The following is a 16,883-nucleotide window of genomic DNA, read 5'->3' on the forward strand; positions in this document are numbered from 1 at the left end:
TTCATAGAATTTCAATTGAGATTTTTTTCTTGGGTACTTTCAAGGCGTCAGTGGTCATGCACAACAGAAAGTGCAATGACTATTGTAAGGGCCTTAGATTGAAATAGACTTTTTTTTATATGAGCATTTTTTGGTATGTTGATAAATACAAATGTCCAAATGGTAAAAATGAACCAGTGAAGAGTTTAAAACTTCCATAAGCTTAAATATGATAGCTATTTAAAGTCACAATTAAAAAAAATTATTTCAGTGTATTTGTTGAACTTAATAAAAGACACTCGCTTTTATTAATGCTTACAGAACTGTTTTTTCCTACACTATTAGCTTTATTTGGTTAAGTCGTCTCTTTGAAATTTGTAGATGGACTTGTTCCTGACTGGAAAATAAATATGTATTATCTTTTTTTGACACCTATTTGAAAATGTGCTTTTTTCCACACCTTTCCAAGTTCCTTTTGTTCTTAGTTTTTAGTTTAAGAATTTTGTTTTAAAAAATCCTCTTCTTTTGGTGTGATGCCTTTTCCATGTGTTTATTTTGGTGTTTCTGAGTTGCTTATTGTTTTGTGAAAGAGTAAGCTGTAGTTGTTTATTATTTCTTAGGCTGTCAACAGAGAGAATCAAAACCAGCTTTTCAGAGTGCTCAGCAGTAATATCAGCTTTTTTTGAATGCTTACGTTTTATAATGCAGCAAAACTTAGGTGAGGAAGAGATTGAAGAGATGCTCATCAGTGATCAGGTATTTATAATGTAGAAATCATCATGCTTTTGCACACTGACTGCAAAGTATCAAGCTCATTGTATCTTGTTGCCGTTTTTAAATTAGGCTTTATAAAAATTTCATTCTTATAATTTACAAATTGAGTAATGTGTACTTCTGACCATACAGATAAAAATTCTGTACTGTTGTTGCTAGAATAATACCATAACGCCTGAGTACTAATTAGTCTCTGGATGTGCAAGCCTTATAGAGTCGCAACACAAAACATAATTTTGAAGATGCTATTTGTGATCTTTTTTTGTTGTTGTCGTCGTTGTTTTATTTTATTTTATTTTTGAGAGAGACACAGCGCGAGTGGGGCAGGGGCAGAGAGAGAGGGAAACACAGAATCCAAAGCAGGCTCCAGGCTCTGAGCTGTCAGCACAGAGCCTGACATGGGGCTTGCACCCACAAACCGTGAGGTCATGACCTGAGCCGAAGTCGGATGCTTAACCAACTGAGCCACCCAGGCACCCCATTTGTGATCTTTTATATTAAGTATAAATTACACAATAATCATCTTGTTACTTCTAAAATATTCAACTACATTTATTTTTTGTGTGTGAACAATTGTGCTTGGTTTTTAGAACCAGTGATGAGACCAGGTTCTGGAATATGGCTCCTTATGTTAGGAAATTAATGAAATTATATAAGCCTAGATCCTAGTTTATGTCTCAGTTAATTTATCTTTGTAATTTAAGGAAAAGAATTCCGAATTCTGTGGGTTCTGTCTTTCACATTGGTTTAGAAAAAAGTAAAAAATTGGATTAAGTTCAGAAAATGCAAAGAAAACTGTATTATTTGTTAATGATCAATAATCTTGGTTAACTATATCATAAAAAGTAATTTAGGGGAATGCAGTGAAATCATTAACTTCTTTGTATGATACGAAAATGATCTTCAAGTTAACTCTTCAGAGTTTTGGGAGGGAACATCCATATTTTTCAGTTATTAAATGTGGAACTTTATAATGTTTTACAAATACTTTGTTTAAATTTTATTTCCCCTGAAAACTGAACTTTTATATTTCTGCCTTCTCTTTTAGTTGATTCCTTTTATTGATGCAGTTCTCAAAGACCCAAGATTGCAAGATGGGCAGCTATTTAACCATTTAGCAGAAACCTTAAGTTCCTGGGAAGCCAAAGCAGATGTGGAAAAAGATGATAAAATAGCTCACAGTTTGGACAAAGTACTACTGAATTTTTGGGAAAGACTGTCAGAGATCTGTGTGGAGAAAATCAATGAGCCAGAAGCTGATGTGAAATCCATGTCAGGTGTTTCTAACCTGTTACAGGTCCTTCAGAAGCCGAAGAGCTCACTGAAGTCAAATAAAAAAAAAGTTGGTAAGGTTAGATTTGCTGACGAGCTGCCTGAAAGTAATAAAGAGAACGAAAAATGTGTCTCCTCCGAAGGCGAAAACAGTGAAGGCTCTGAATTAATGACTGAACTTTCTCTCTCTCATAATTGTTCAGACCTTGTATCGCCACTAAGGAAGAAACCTTTGGAAGACTTGGTCTGTAAACTAGCAGCGATGAGTATTAATTATGTCAATGAGCAAAAGTCAGAGCAACATCTAAAGTTTCTTTCCACTCTGCTCAGCTCTTTCTCTTCAACCCAAGTATTTAAAATGCTACTAGGTGATGAAAAACAGAGTATTGTCAAAGCCAAACGTCTTGAAATAGCCAGACTTGTAGAAAAAAATCCTGCTGTACAGTTTTTATACCAGAAACTGATAGGTTGGCTAAATGAAGATCAAAGGAAGGATGCTGGTTTCTTGGTGGACATTTTGTACAGTGCCCTCTGTTGCTGTGACAATAATATGGACAGAAAGTATGTCTTGGATGATCTCATTGAGGTATTATTGTTGTATATCTCTTTAAACTATAGTGGCTTACATCGCTACACTAATTATAAGTGAGTAGAATGAGACCTGCATGGAGGTTATTCTTGAGTCGTTTCTTGACTATTTAAAGAAGAGCAGCATATTCTTTCCAATTTTAGTCTGTGTGCTGACAAAGTAAGCACAGGCAAGCAGTATATTCTTGATTGTGATGGGGAAGTGTGTGAGGCTTATGGGTATGTGTTGAGTAAGTATGGTGAGGTGACAAATGCTCGGCAATGAAAGGCTAAGTATTTTAGTCCATACTTTTTTTTTTTCAATTTACATCCAAGTTAATTAGCATATGGTGCAATAATGATTCAGGAGTAGATTCCAGTGATTCATCCCCTATGTATAATATCCATTGCTCATCCCAACAAGTGTCCTCCTTAATGCCCCTTACCCATTTAGCCCATCTCCCCACCTACCACCCCTCCAGCAACCTTCAGTTTGTTCTCTGTATTTAAGTCTCTTGTGTTTTGTCTCCCTCATTTAAAAAAAAAAAAATTTTTTTTTAGCGTTTATTTATTATTGAGAGACAGAGAGACACAGAGCATGAGCAGGGGAGGGGTGGAGAGAGGGGGAGACACAGAATCTGAAGTAGGCTCCAGGCTCTGAGCTGTCAGCACAGAGCCCGACGCGGGGCTCGAACCCACAAACTGCGATATCATGACCTGAACTGAAGTTGGTCGCTTAACCAACTGAGCCACCCAGGCGCCCCTTCTCTCCCTCATTTTTATGTTATTTTTGCTTCCCTTCCCTTATGTTTATCTGTTTTGTATCTTGAATTCCTCATATGAGTGAGGTCACATATTTGTTTTTCTCCGACTGACTCATTTCACTTAGCATAATACCTTCTAGTTCCATCCACGTAGTTGCAAATGGCAACATTTCATTCTTCTTGATTGCCGAGTAATACTCCATTGTATTGTAATGTATATATACACCCCCCCCACACACACACACACACTGCGTCTTCTTCATGTATTCATCCATTGATGGACATTTGGGCTCTTTCCATACTTTGGCTATTGTCGATAGTGCTGCTGTAAACATTGGGGTGCATGTGTCCCTTCGAAACAGCACACCTGTATCCCGTGGATAAATACCTAGTGCAATTGCTGGATCATAGGGTAGTTCTATTTTTGATTTTTTTTGAGGAACCTCCATACTGTTTTCCAGACTGGCTGCACCAGTTTGCACTCCCACCAGCAGTGCAAAAGAGATCCTCTTTCTCCGCATCCTTGCCAACATCTGTTGTTGCCCAACTTGTTAATTTTAGCCATTCTGACTGGTATGAGGTAGTATCTCATTGTGGTTTTAATTTATATTTCCTTGATGATGAGTAATATTGAGTATCTTTTCATGTGTCTGTTAGTCATCTGGATGTCGTCCTTGAAGAAGTATCTATTCATGTCTTTTGCCCATTTCTTCACTGGATTGTTTTTTGGGTGTTGAGTTTGATAAGTTCTTTATACATTTTAAATAGTAACCCTTTATCAGATATGTCATTTGCAAATATCTTCTCCCATTCTGTCAGTTGCCTTTTAGTTTTGCTGATTGTTTCCTTTGCTGTGCAGAAGCTTTTTATTTTGATAAGGTCCCAATAGTTCATTTTAGTCTATACTTTAAAAAAAAATTTTTTTTTTAACGTTTATTTATTTTTGAGCATGAATGGGAGAGGGGCAGAGAGAGAGGGGAACACAGAATCGGAAGCAGGCTCCAGGCTCTGAGCCATCAGCCCAGAGCCCGATGCGGGGCTCGAACTCCCGGACCGTGAGATTATGACCTGAGCTGAAGTTGGACGCTTAACCGACTGAGCCACCCAGGCGCCCTAGTCTATACTTTTAAAAGCTGGAGTAGCTAGAAATGTTTTAGCTTTTTTTATGATTACATAGTGACTTCATTCCTTCTAAAAATTTATTTCTAACTCTTTTTTCTCTTTCAGGGGAATCTGAAATGGAATTCTATTCTTCAGGTCATTGAAAAGGTATCTTAGGGATCATTTTTTCTTTTCCTCCCTTTTTTGCATTTATGAGTACAGAGAAGTTAAAACTAGTCATATTCACATGCTGGTATGTGGTCAAGTGTCTGTGTTAGAAAACTTCTTTATTATTGTAGCTTTCTTCCCATAACCTGGGAAGGCTTTAGGTTTAGGTGTTTACCTTTCTGTAGTATTATTTTTCTGGTTAGGAATATCAGCAAAGACTGAAAAGGCTCTGGTAAATCCAGTATCTTCCTGGGAAGATAACAAAGGGAGAACTAAATATTTGGTTATCTTTAAATTAAGACTACAGGTTTCTACTCTTATCCTAGTTATTTTTTCTTCTATAGAAGTAGATTGAGAGGTTTTAGCTTTGGCTCGAACACCTCAGAAATTAAATTTGTCCTGCTTTGGAATACTATACAGGCAAATTAAAATCTTTCAGACTTTGTCTGATTGCCACTTGACTAAATAAGAAAATTAGTGATGAAAATAATGAAAAGAAATCAAGGAACATAAGCAATTTAGAAGTTTTAAAGTATTTTTTCCCCAATGAAGATGTAAGTGATGTAACGCTTTTCAACCATAGAAATGGGGGGATTGTTTTGCACTGTTAAGTTACCTAAAATTCTTTTTTAGCATTTTTTATTATTTTTAAAATTCACATACACAGATAACTCCTTAATTTACAAGTTTCTTTTTAAATTATGGTAAAAGTCCATAGCAAAATGTACCATCTTAACTCTTTCTGAGTTTATAGTTCAGTAGTGTTAAGTATATTCTCATTGTGAACCAGTCTCCAGAATTTATCTTGCAAAACTGAAACTGTGCCCGCTGAACAGTGACTCCCTATTTCCCTCAATAGTTTATTTTTACAAAATAAATACAGAATATTAATTTACTGTTTTTCAATGAGAAATAGAACGTATGAAGTACAGCATTTATATTAGTTTACTCAGTACCTTCTCTCTCTATAGGCAGGTTACATGAAAAGCCAAATTATCAGAAATCTACTTGGTAAGTCTAGAATTAGAGCAAAGGGAGTTAGTAATTTGATAAGAGAAGACATACCCATTTGCAACTTAGGAATGTGCCTGCTGGTTAGCTCAAATACTCCTAACCTTTGGGAAGACTATTTTCTTCCTGGGCAGTATTTAGAAGTTCATGGCCAGTGTTTGCCTCCTGTACTTCCATGACTAACTGATGTCTCCATCCCTTAAAGCTGGTGAGGTTCTTTCTATGGATATGTTAAAATGAGTATTGTACATCATATCTTTCTAATTTGAGAGACATTTTACTCAAAAGTTTATTTCCTAGATTCAATAAAATAAATGGGTTTTATTTAGTAAACTGTGTTAGGAAAACCAATATTATAGCCATTTAAACTCCAGATTTCTTTGTTTTTATGCAACTTTATACTTTATGATCAGAGTCATAAACTCAGCTTCTTTAAAAACAACCTGCATTATGGGGCGCCTGGGTGGCGCAGTCGGTTAAGTGTCCGACTTCAGCCAGGTCACGATCTCGCGGTCCGTGAGTTCGAGCCCCGCGTCAGGCTCTGGGCTGATGGCTCAGAGCCTGGAGCCTGTTTCCGATTCTGTGTCTCCCTCTCTCTCTCTCTGCCCCTCCCCCGTTCATGCTCTGTCTCTCTCTGTCCCAAAAATAAATAAACGTTGAAAAAAAAAAATTAAAAAAAAAAAATTAAAAATAAATAAATAAATAAATAAAAACAACCTGCATTTTGTAATCAGAAAAGGACGTTAGTGATTTTCTAGGTTAATCTTCATTTTTAAAATAGGAAATAGGCCCAAATTGGTTAAGAGATTTGTCCAGGATCATAAAGCCAGAAGATTGGCAAAGCTTGGGCTAAAATAAAAGCCCAGGTTACCTACAGTTTTTTAATAAAGAACAAACAGTTTTTAGGCACTACCCAATCCGCACTTGGTTTTTTGTTTTTTTTTTTCCAGATTGCTTTGAAATGAACCAAGTTGCAAATTCCTTTCTTATCAGTCCTTAAAGCAAAAGAAGCTCTGGGAACATGGATCAGCATGCTTTTGGGGGTGGATTTACAGTTTTTTGTGTGTTTTTTTTTTTTTTTTTTTTTTTCTTGCTTCCCCACCCCATGAAAATAAACCAATTGCTGTTAGCTATCTGGCCCCAGTTACTATTGCAGAGAATTTGGGGAAATATGTCCCATTGTTCATATTGAAGTATTTACCACTATTAAGTATTAATTGTTCTTTAATTTTAGTAAAATTAATGAACAAAAATTTAATACATAGAGCATTTTAAAATCTGTCTTCAAAGTTCATCCGTTCGTTATTCATTGAACATATCTGCAGTGTTGATAGCAGGTATCAAAGAAGTTTAAGACAGTCTCTGCTCTCAAGGAACTTACAATCTCATTGGAAACAAGACATACACAGATGAAACATTATAAATAATAATAAAATCCAGTAAGTGCTTTAGAAATTCAGAGAAAAAGCAGTTAGGAGTATGGGCTTGAGTGGATGGGGGAGCCTTCATAAAGCAGGTTGGCTTTGTAATGATTCTCAAGGAATGGATGGGATTTTGATAAAGAAGAGAGAGAATATTTATGGTTGGGAAAATAGCCTGAAAATGTATGTAAGTAAGGCTTAGTGGGGAACAGAGACGGTATCAGCCGCCTTAGAACTTGAGGAGGAGTGGGGGCTAGTGTTGGGGTCATGATGACGAAGGGAGGTAATATGGTACAAGTAGTATAGGCAGATATGCTTTTTGATCTTGAAAATTTTTGCTTTAATTTTATGGTTTTAGGCATGTTCTAGTTCAGATAAACATGCTTTAGTAACTCCTTGGCTAAAAGGAGATATCCTTGGAGAGAAATTGGTAACCCTGGCAGATCATCTTTGTCATAAGGACTTGGAATTCACAGTATCTTCTGATTCTTACTTCTCGGAGAGATGGGCTCTTCTAAGCTTGGTATTATCCCAACATGTTAAAAATGGTAAGCAGAAATAGGGCTTTTGTTTTTTAGTAGGCAATAAAGTTTTCACTTTTGGAAGGGATTCCATGTTACAAAGTCTGTATGTTATTGGTTGAGAATAACAAGACTTAATTCATGCAGCTATTTTAATTTTGTAAGCACCCTAAATATTTAAGCCTTGTAGCATGACTTGGAAGACATTTTAATATTTTTAAAAAGTTTTTACATTTTAAAGGGTTTTGAGTTTAGCAAAGTTATTCACTAATTGTATAGAGCATTGTGCTTTTTTTTATTATTTTTTTAACTTAATGTAAAACTGCTCTTTTACATGAGAGTTTTTATATGTGAGAGATCAGATTGATTTGTTGATACAATTTTCTTTTGTCTAATACATAATTTTTTTTTAAACACATGGAAAGACTTAAGTGGTTGTTAACCCAAAGTAAGATTTTAAAAAACACACTGTTAATATTTTTTAATTTTTTGTTTGTGTGAACTTTTTTTCTCTAGATTACTTGATTGGAGAAGTATATGTTGAAAGAATTATTGTTAAACTTCATGAAACTTTATCCAAAGTAAAGGAATTGTCAGAAGCTGAAAATAATGATTCATCAGTGTCTTTTATCTGTGATGTGGCCTATAACTATTTCAGCTCAGCAAAAGGATGCTTGCTAATGCCATCCTCTGAAGACTTATTATTAACTCTCTTTCAGTTATGTGCTCAGAACAAAGAAAAAACACATTTGCCAGGTAATAGCCTACTGCTCAAATGTTTTGTTGGGAATCTCCGGCTCTGACCTTCATAGTGTAAGTGCCCAGGCTTTATTAATTGAATCATAATGTACTTGAAAGTTGAAAGCATTTTGAGTAGAGGGCTACAAATCTTAAACACTTTCAGCTTTACAAACCAAGTCAAAGGTATATGTAGACCTTATGTCTAAATTCTTTCTTGATATCAAAGAAACAGTTTTGGAAGGGGCTATGATAGATGAGTTAGAATCTTAGCCCTTTCACTTAGGAGCTGTTGTTTGGCAAGTTGTTTAATTTCTTGATGCTCCAGTTTCCACATTCATAAAGGAGGGTATATTAATATGTCCTTCTCTTATTCACTCTTGGTATATATCAAAATAAAACTGAAATTGCCTTTGTAAGGACTATATTGCCTTATATGTTGAGACTTAATTATGAAAGGCATTTTAAAAAACACTAGTATCGATAGAGAGCCCGCCTCCCCAACCCTTTCTTTCATACTACTCTGTTCGGAAAAGGTGTAATATTTTTCACATCTCCAAAAGGACAATGCTCTTGTAAATAAGAGTAGACGAGAGCTAACTTTAAAAATCTTAACATGTTTACATTTATATGGCATGAGCTAGTTTGTATTATTGCATATTTATGACATAGTTATTTTGTTTTGGCAATTAAATGGTAATTTTATATTTTCCATTTTTAACGGTACCTTAAAAATCTCAGGTCTGCATTGAGCTATTTCATACATTTTGTACTGGTTATAGTTGCTTCGCAGGGATTACAAATTACTGTTGACATCTTGATTTTAGACTTTCTTGTCTGTAAACTGAAAAATACTTGGCTCTCTGGTGTGAATTTATTGACCCACCAAACTGGCAGTACATGTAAACAGAGTACCTTCCTATGTTTGTCTGCTCTGTGGCTGAAGAACCAAGTTCAGTCTTCATCTTTGGATATCAAAAGGTAACTTTTTTTGTACTCATTTGCACAGTATCTCTTCAATACCTGATCACTGTCTTTAAATTACAGCCTGTCTATGAAAAATGACTTGTTATGTAAGAAATCTATGGGACTCTTAAGAGAAGACCCAGACAAAAATATTTTTCCAAAAGGAATTTGTTTTAATGATCATCAATTTAAACTCAATTCAAGAATGATTTGTTATATCTGCTGGACTCCTAATTTATGCTGGTGACGTGATCGTAGTGCTATCCTGTGTCTTGTGGGTATGGATTATAACCATAACCTCCCATGACTACCACACATCGTGGTTATTCTTCATTGTTTAATATTGGGGCCCTGGTAGCCTCTGTTTTAAGATGTTGAATTGCAAATATATTTCACACCACATACCTAAATCCATTTATAGAAGTGAAAACGAAGAGAAGGCATCCAGAGACTTTTAGGGTTGGGTCATATCTTTTTCTGATCGTCATGGCTTCTCCCCCCATATAATGAGGTTTCTGAAATACCTTTTCCAAAATAGGTCAAGTTCCCTTCATTCTGATACAGAAGCAGCACTCAATTTCAAACTATAAATGTTGTATTAAATCCCCAATTTGATGGTGTGTATGTCAGATACAGGGTAAAGGACTTGCTTAGTTTCATTTTTACTGGTCTTTTTGTTCAGGTAAAGTGTTCCCTGCCATAGTATTTAGTGTGTACCAGAGTGCTCAAGTTAGTCATAGCATAACCATGATTGTCACATTGTTTGCATTATTTTCAGTCTTCAAGTCCTCTTGTGTGCTGTTGATGACTTGCTAAATATGCTTCTAGAAAGTGAAGATACTAATCTTCTGGGAGTTTATATTGGAAGTGTAATGCCAAGCAACAGTGAATGGGAAAAGATGAGACAGTCTCTTCCAATGCAGGTATGTTTGAGATTGGACAGTGCTTATCTCGTTCTGAAGTTTGGACTTCATGCAAGCTTAAACATTTTAATTTTATTCTGGAGAAGGGAAAAAATTGAGCAAAATGAATATCTTTTGTTTTATCCTTGGGAGAAAAAAAGGTAAATGAAACGAGTATCTTGCTTTGCCTTTACGTCTCTGAATGCTCACATATTGGATGTTTGTTGTTTGTGAGACACTGGCAGTTGCCACGGTACGAGGTGAATTAGATCTAGTTCTGTCCTGAAGGAGTCTTAAAGAAATACACATGTTGATAATTTCCTGAAGCAAAACCCAAACTTCTAGGCTTCTGTGATTTTATTGATAAACTAGTAATAACTTCATTTTTGAAGGTATTCTAATAACATTGTGAAGATTGATAAGCTCATTTTTGTTCCCTGTCTTACTTGCAGAGATAGTAAATAATTTAGAATATCTAATGATTTTTGTATATAATTGAATGTATTCTTTTTACAGTGGTTGCATAGACCTCTTTTAGAAGGAAGATTGAGTTTGAATTATGAGTGTTTCAAAACAGATTTTAAAGAACAAGATGCAAAGAAACTTCCCAGCCATTTGTGTACTTCAGCGTTATTGAGCAAAATGATATTAGTTGCACTGAAAAAGGAAATAGTCCTAGAAAATAATGAGCTTGAGAAAATAAGTAAGTATATATGAGCATTCAGATATAATAGCATTGTTTTGAAATAATTTGTATTAAGTATAATTTTGAAATACTTTTGATTACTCTGCAATTTAAATCTTTAAAAAATCAAGAATCTTCCATTCCTATTAACTATTGTAGTGATGAGAAACTTGAGGTTACTTAAATGACGAATGGTAAATTGCAAATCGGATGAAAACATACTGAAATTTTCTATAATCTTGTTAGCTGTAGAGCAGAATTTGTTACAAGATCAGTTACTTAAGCTGGCGAGACATCAGTACTAGGTCCTATGGCGCATAATTCTAAAGAAAATGGTTGAGTTTAGTGTTTCATCATGGATTGTGATTTAAAACACTATACCTTCGTGTTGATAGGGATACATAGGTATGTATGTAGATATATATTTTTTTCCTGGCAAGTGGAGGTCCAAATGTTGAATCCCATGGGGATTTAGGACTTAAAATTCCCCCATTCCAGGAAATGGTGTAGAATTGTAAGTAGCAGTGTGACCTAAACAAAATGGTGTTAAAGGTAGAAGTTTTGCGTAATTTCTCCGTCAGTCTTGTTTGTAAAACTTCAGCTGTAGCATAGTTACTAGAGGAAAATATATGCCCTGTGGAAGAAAGCTGGAATACTTCTTGATTTGCCAACTCCACATGCAGTAAAGGGCAAGGAGATTAGCCTGCAGTTGCAATAGTGTGTTTTTGTGGCGTGTGTTACTAATTACAAACTGACAACATTATGTATTTAAGCTTCTTATCAACCCTGTCAGTTATTATTATTATGGTTTTTGTTACCTGGTTTTCTTAGCTTGACTTGATTAGAGGTACTTAGCTTGTAAGGGATAGGATTAGATTTTTAAACCAGGTCTCAAGTCTTCTGACTCCAAAGTCCATAAATGGCTTTATAAAACAGACTTGTGATAATTGTGTGTTAAAACCTATGATGTGCTAGGTTTTGTGAGAGATTCTTGGTCATTTAATTCTCACAGCAGTCCCTGAGCTAGATTTTAGTATTCTAATTGCTAACTATGCACACAGCTCAATTTGAGTCCAGACCAGTCTTTCACCAAGGTCCATGCCCTGTTTACTATATCATGGTGTTTCCCATTTCTTAACACATTGGCTTGAACTTCTCATCTCAGGTCTTGGGGCCCTTAGTTGTTTGTCCTGTGTGTAACTTGTTACCACCTGTGGCAAAGAGTAGGAAATTCTTCCGTTATCTCTGGTAACTTAGGCCTGTCACATTGTTCACTGATTAGAAAAGGGACCAAATAAGATTTGGGAGAAGAGTGGCATTTTGTATCAGACAAATGATCTCAGTTTTCGTTATCACTGAACATCTCAAAGCAGATTTAGAAATCAGTTCACAGATATTTTGAGACTGGCAGGCGTAGCAGTATTTGGAAATGGGGCGGTGAAATGAAAATGATCAAAAGTTCCTTCACAGAGTCCACTTGATAATGTGTTGTCCATTCTGTAGTTGCAGAACTGCTCTATTCACTGCAGTGGTATGAAGAATTAGACAATCCCCCTATTTTTCTAACTGGATTTTGTGAAATGCTTCAAAAGATGAATATTACATATGATAACTTATGTGGACTTGGTAATACCTCTGGCCTTTTACAGCTGCTATTTAACAGGTGAGAATCCCTTTCAGCTTCCGTTTTTATATGATTGTTTTACTGGCTTTTGGCTTTGTTTCTGTAAAATGTTAAGCTCACTTCATGCTAATCTTTCAGAGGGTTGATTTAAATTAAACCCAGTTCTTAATAATAAGTACTTCGTGGATTCTGAGTACTTGATTTATTCATCTAGGGAGATATTTGAACTTTGCCTGTGTTCTTAAATCCATAAATTACATTGAGGAATGGGGCAGATGACAATGAAAGACATAGAAGCCTTGTAGAAGTTGTTTTGTCATCTGTGGTCCATCCTTCCCGCTACTCTCAAACCTTATAATTTGCATGTTGTTACAGATATGTCTTAAGATTATAAACACAAAACCTTCCCCTTAATTGACGGGAGTTTATTGAAGTTACTGTGTTGAACTGCCTCTCTTTGTTTTTCACTTGCCTGTGATGTTTTGAATATGCTTTGCCTTATCAGAGGTCCCAGGCTGAGCTTTTCTCTGCAGTCTCCATCTACATACTCTAGGACACTCAGAACTTTCCCCCAGTAGATATGAATACCTCCTTGGTTCTTCAACATTAACCAGGCTTGGTGTCCTCTGGGATATGTCCTTTTTCCAGCTACCGTCTCTGATCCTCAAACCTGCTCTCCTCTATTAGGATTTGAAGGGCTTTGGGATGAGAGCTCAGTACCAGTTGTAAAGGAGTGTTGGAAAGCTAGGCTCCCAGTCTTTTCAGTAATGGCAGCTGTTCGGGGGCAAAAGCCCTGAGTGAATTGATACCCTCACAAGGTGATTGATTTAATTCTGTAAAAGGAATCCAGATAAATGGTAAAAATTGTAAACACTTTGAAAATGGATTTTTTTTTCTTTTTTTAGATCCATGGAAAATGGCACCCTTTGGTCTCTTATTATTGCTAAGTTGATCCTTTCCCGGAGTGTTTCATCTGATGAAGTAAAACGGCATTATAGGAGAAAAGAAGGGTATTCAGATTTAAAATGTTTATACTTTGTAATTTGCTGTATTTGGTCACTTTGGCAAGCCCAACTAATGAATAATCTCTATATCAGTCAAGGAAACAAGGTTTAAGAAATGCGGAAATTCAAGGAAATGAGATTAAAGACTTTAAAACAATTTAAATTATTTTAGGTTTGGAACACACCTTCTCATATAAGCATTTTAAACTTTATAATATTTTGTTGTAGAATTTTGTACTTGGTTTAAAAAGTTAGCATTTTGTTAATTTGCTCTCTTTTCCTCAGAAATCTTTTTGGTAGAAATCTTTTTTACCTCTCCCTAATATCCTTCTTCTGTTACTTTATTTGCTGTTTGGAAGTGATAGGGAAAGTTACTTATCCTTTGCTTTAGTAAGGATCATCCTATTGAAATATATTCTAGAAATGCAATAAATGTGTTCTTAAGACAAAGAAATAGATTGTGGGGTTGGGCATACTAGAGTTCTAGAGTTGGTCATATTAGAGAGGCTGAACCTCAAACATTTAGTTGAAATTTACCAAGAGGCATTTTGAATTTACTGGTTTACCAAGAAGAATTCTGAAATGATATGTATATGATCTTGTACACTAAAATCATGAAATAAATTTCAATTTTTTCTTATTTAAAATTTTTTTTAAACTTGTTATTTTAAGGTAGTTATAGATTTACAAGCAATTGTAAGAAGAGATTCCATATACCCTTCATTGAGTTTCCCTCAGTGGTACTGTTTTGCATAACTTTAATACAGTTTTGCAATAAGAAAATGACATCAATACAATCCACTGACCAAGTTTACATGTACTTATTTGTGTGTGTGTTCTGTGTAGATCCCATGTGTGACGCCACCACAGACCAACAGACAGAACAGTGTTACCACAGGGACCTCTTGTGTTACCCTTTCACAGCCAGGCCACCTTTCTTTTTCCCATTCTCATCTCTTGCAACCAGTAATCTGTTCTTTTTACCATTTAGTTAAGTTATATAAGTGGAATCATGCAGCATATGATCTTTCGATATTAGCTTTTTTATTCAGCATAATTTAATTTTTCTGATTATGAAAGTAACAGGGAATTAACTGGAGACGTATTAGAATTAATTACTAATATGGATATATATACTTGACAGAAAAATCAGAAACTTTCTTATTCAGTAGTAATAATTAAAAATGTCATGGGAAAAAAGATTCTATTCACAATGACAACAAAACTATACCTAGAAATAAATTTAACAACAAAAATGCAATTATGAAATTTTAGTAAAGATTACAAAAAAGGTAGGAAGCTAAATTGTAAAAATGGATGTATCAATCTGTAATTGTAATGCAATCTCAATAAAAATTCCAGCAATATATTTTGAAAAACTTGACAAACTGCTCTAAACACAGTATGCATTTGAAGGAAAAAATGCTCAAAAATAGGTAGGAAATTTCTGAAAGATAAAAGTGAAAAGGAATTGTCTTACCAATACAATAATTAAGCAGTATTAAATTGGTGAATAGACAAATCAGTGGATCAAGACACAGAATCCAGAAACTGAGCCATAGGTGGCCTTTCAAATCAGTGAGGTGAGTGGGGTGCCTGAGTGGCTCAGTTGGTTAAGCATCCAACTTTGGCTCAAGTCATGATCTCACTGTTTGTGGCTTCAAGCCCCACGTCGGACTCTGCTGATAGCCCAGAGCCTGGAGCCTGCTTCGGATTCTGTGTCTTCTTCTCTCTCTGCCTGTCCCCCACTCGTGCTCTGTCTCTGTCTCTCTCTGTCTCAAATAAATAAATAAATAAATAAATCCCACAAATCGGTGAGGTGAGTGAATGTTAGATGATGTTAGTAAAATTGGATATGTGTTTGAAAAAAATAGTGAGGTGCCTGTCTCTTACATTATACACAAGACTGAAGTCCAAATGAAAGCTAAATGTAAAGAGCAGACCTATAAAAGTATTAAAGGAAATTAAGAAGCTCTGTATAATCTTGATATGGGGAAGATCTTAAGCAAAGCACAAAAACCCAGAATCTATAAAAGAAGTGATTTTGTAAAAGTGAAAACTTCTGGCAACCCACGAGCCCATCGACAGATGAATGGATAAACAAAAATATGGTATATGCATACAATGGAATATTATTTAGCCTTGAAAAGGAAGGAAATTCTGTCACATGATACAACATGGATAAACCATGAGGACATTATGCTAAATAGAATAAGCCAATCATAAATGACAGATAGTATATGGTCCACTTCTGGGAGATACCTAAGGTAGTCAGATTCAGAGAGACAGAAAGTAGAATGGTGGTTGCCAGGGCCTGAGGTGAGAGGAAATGAGGAGTTCTTGTTTCATAGGTAGTTTTTTTTGTTTGTTGTTGTTGTTGTTTTAAGATTTTATTTCTAAGCAATCTCAGAACCTGGTGTAGGGCTTGAACTCACAACCCCCAAGATCAAGAGTTGCATTCTGTATAGACTGAGCCAGCCAAGTGCCCCTCATGGGTAGAGTTTCAGTTTAGTGAAAGGAAGAGACTTCTGGAGATTGGTTGCACAGCAGGTGGAATGTACTTACCACTACTGAAGTGTACACTTAGAAATAGTTCATTTGGGGGGTTGCCTGGATGGCTTAGTCAGTTAAACGTCTGACTCTTAGTTTTAGCTCAGGTCATGATCTCACGGTTTGTGAATTGAGCTCTGCGTTGGCCTTTGTGCTGACAGCACAGAGCCTGCTTGGGATTCTCTCTCTCCCTCTTCTCTGCCCCTCCCCTGCTCATTTTCTCTCTCTCTCTCTCTCTCTCAAATGAACAGTAAAAAAAATTTTTTTAATAAATAAAAATTAGAAACATGTAAAAAAGAGAAGCAGTAAAAAATATCCACAATCTCATCATTAAGAATCAGCAGCTGTCAATCTCTTTTCATAGTTTCTTTTTTTTTCCTATACAGTTATTTTATATAGTGGAGTTATTAGTCTTCTTGAATATTTTGAAGGGCAGGAATTTTGTGAAATAACTGCATATTTAGGATAAATATAATTCATACTTTTCCTTTCCTTTAAACAGGTTTTTCCCACTAACGGAAGGCAATATGCATACCATTCAAAGTCTCTGTCCGTTTTTGTCAAAAGAAGACAAGAAAGAATTCATTGCTCAATGTATACCTCCGCTTTTGGCCTGGACTAAGGAAGATCTTTGCAGTACTAATGGTTAGTGCCTGATAATAAATATTTCTTTAATTATTGCTTAATATCTAATCCAGATCTAGCAGAGGTAAATTGAATTATAGCTGATTTATTCCTACTTTATACTTTGCTACATAACACGTTGACAGTCAGTAGTATGGGTGTCTTTGGGGAGTGGCTGTTACCACTTTGCAGTACAGAAATGCTACAGCCTT

General features: G+C 35.5%; 1 protein-coding gene across 2 annotated transcripts in view; it reads left to right on the forward strand.

The window, feature by feature from the left end:
- Nucleotides 1-16,883, forward strand: part of LTN1 (listerin E3 ubiquitin protein ligase 1) — a 72,801-nt gene that overhangs the window by 28,197 nt on the left and 27,721 nt on the right. For both annotated transcript variants that reach the window (XM_040484098.1, XM_040484099.1), the window contains 11 exons: nt 600-735; nt 1,802-2,611; nt 4,584-4,625; nt 7,416-7,605; nt 8,095-8,334; nt 9,144-9,297; nt 10,061-10,205; nt 10,701-10,887; nt 12,373-12,532; nt 13,399-13,503; nt 16,550-16,692. In XM_040484098.1, the coding sequence (XP_040340032.1) occupies nt 600-735; nt 1,802-2,611; nt 4,584-4,625; nt 7,416-7,605; nt 8,095-8,334; nt 9,144-9,297; nt 10,061-10,205; nt 10,701-10,887; nt 12,373-12,532; nt 13,399-13,503; nt 16,550-16,692 (2,312 nt within the window). The remainder of the gene's footprint in view (nt 1-599; nt 736-1,801; nt 2,612-4,583; nt 4,626-7,415; nt 7,606-8,094; nt 8,335-9,143; nt 9,298-10,060; nt 10,206-10,700; nt 10,888-12,372; nt 12,533-13,398; nt 13,504-16,549; nt 16,693-16,883) is intronic.

Source organism: Herpailurus yagouaroundi, unplaced genomic scaffold (assembly GCF_014898765.1).
Source record: "Herpailurus yagouaroundi ecotype Mexico unplaced genomic scaffold, PumYag 162, whole genome shotgun sequence".
Classification (NCBI taxonomy): Eukaryota; Metazoa; Chordata; class Mammalia; order Carnivora; family Felidae; genus Herpailurus; species Herpailurus yagouaroundi.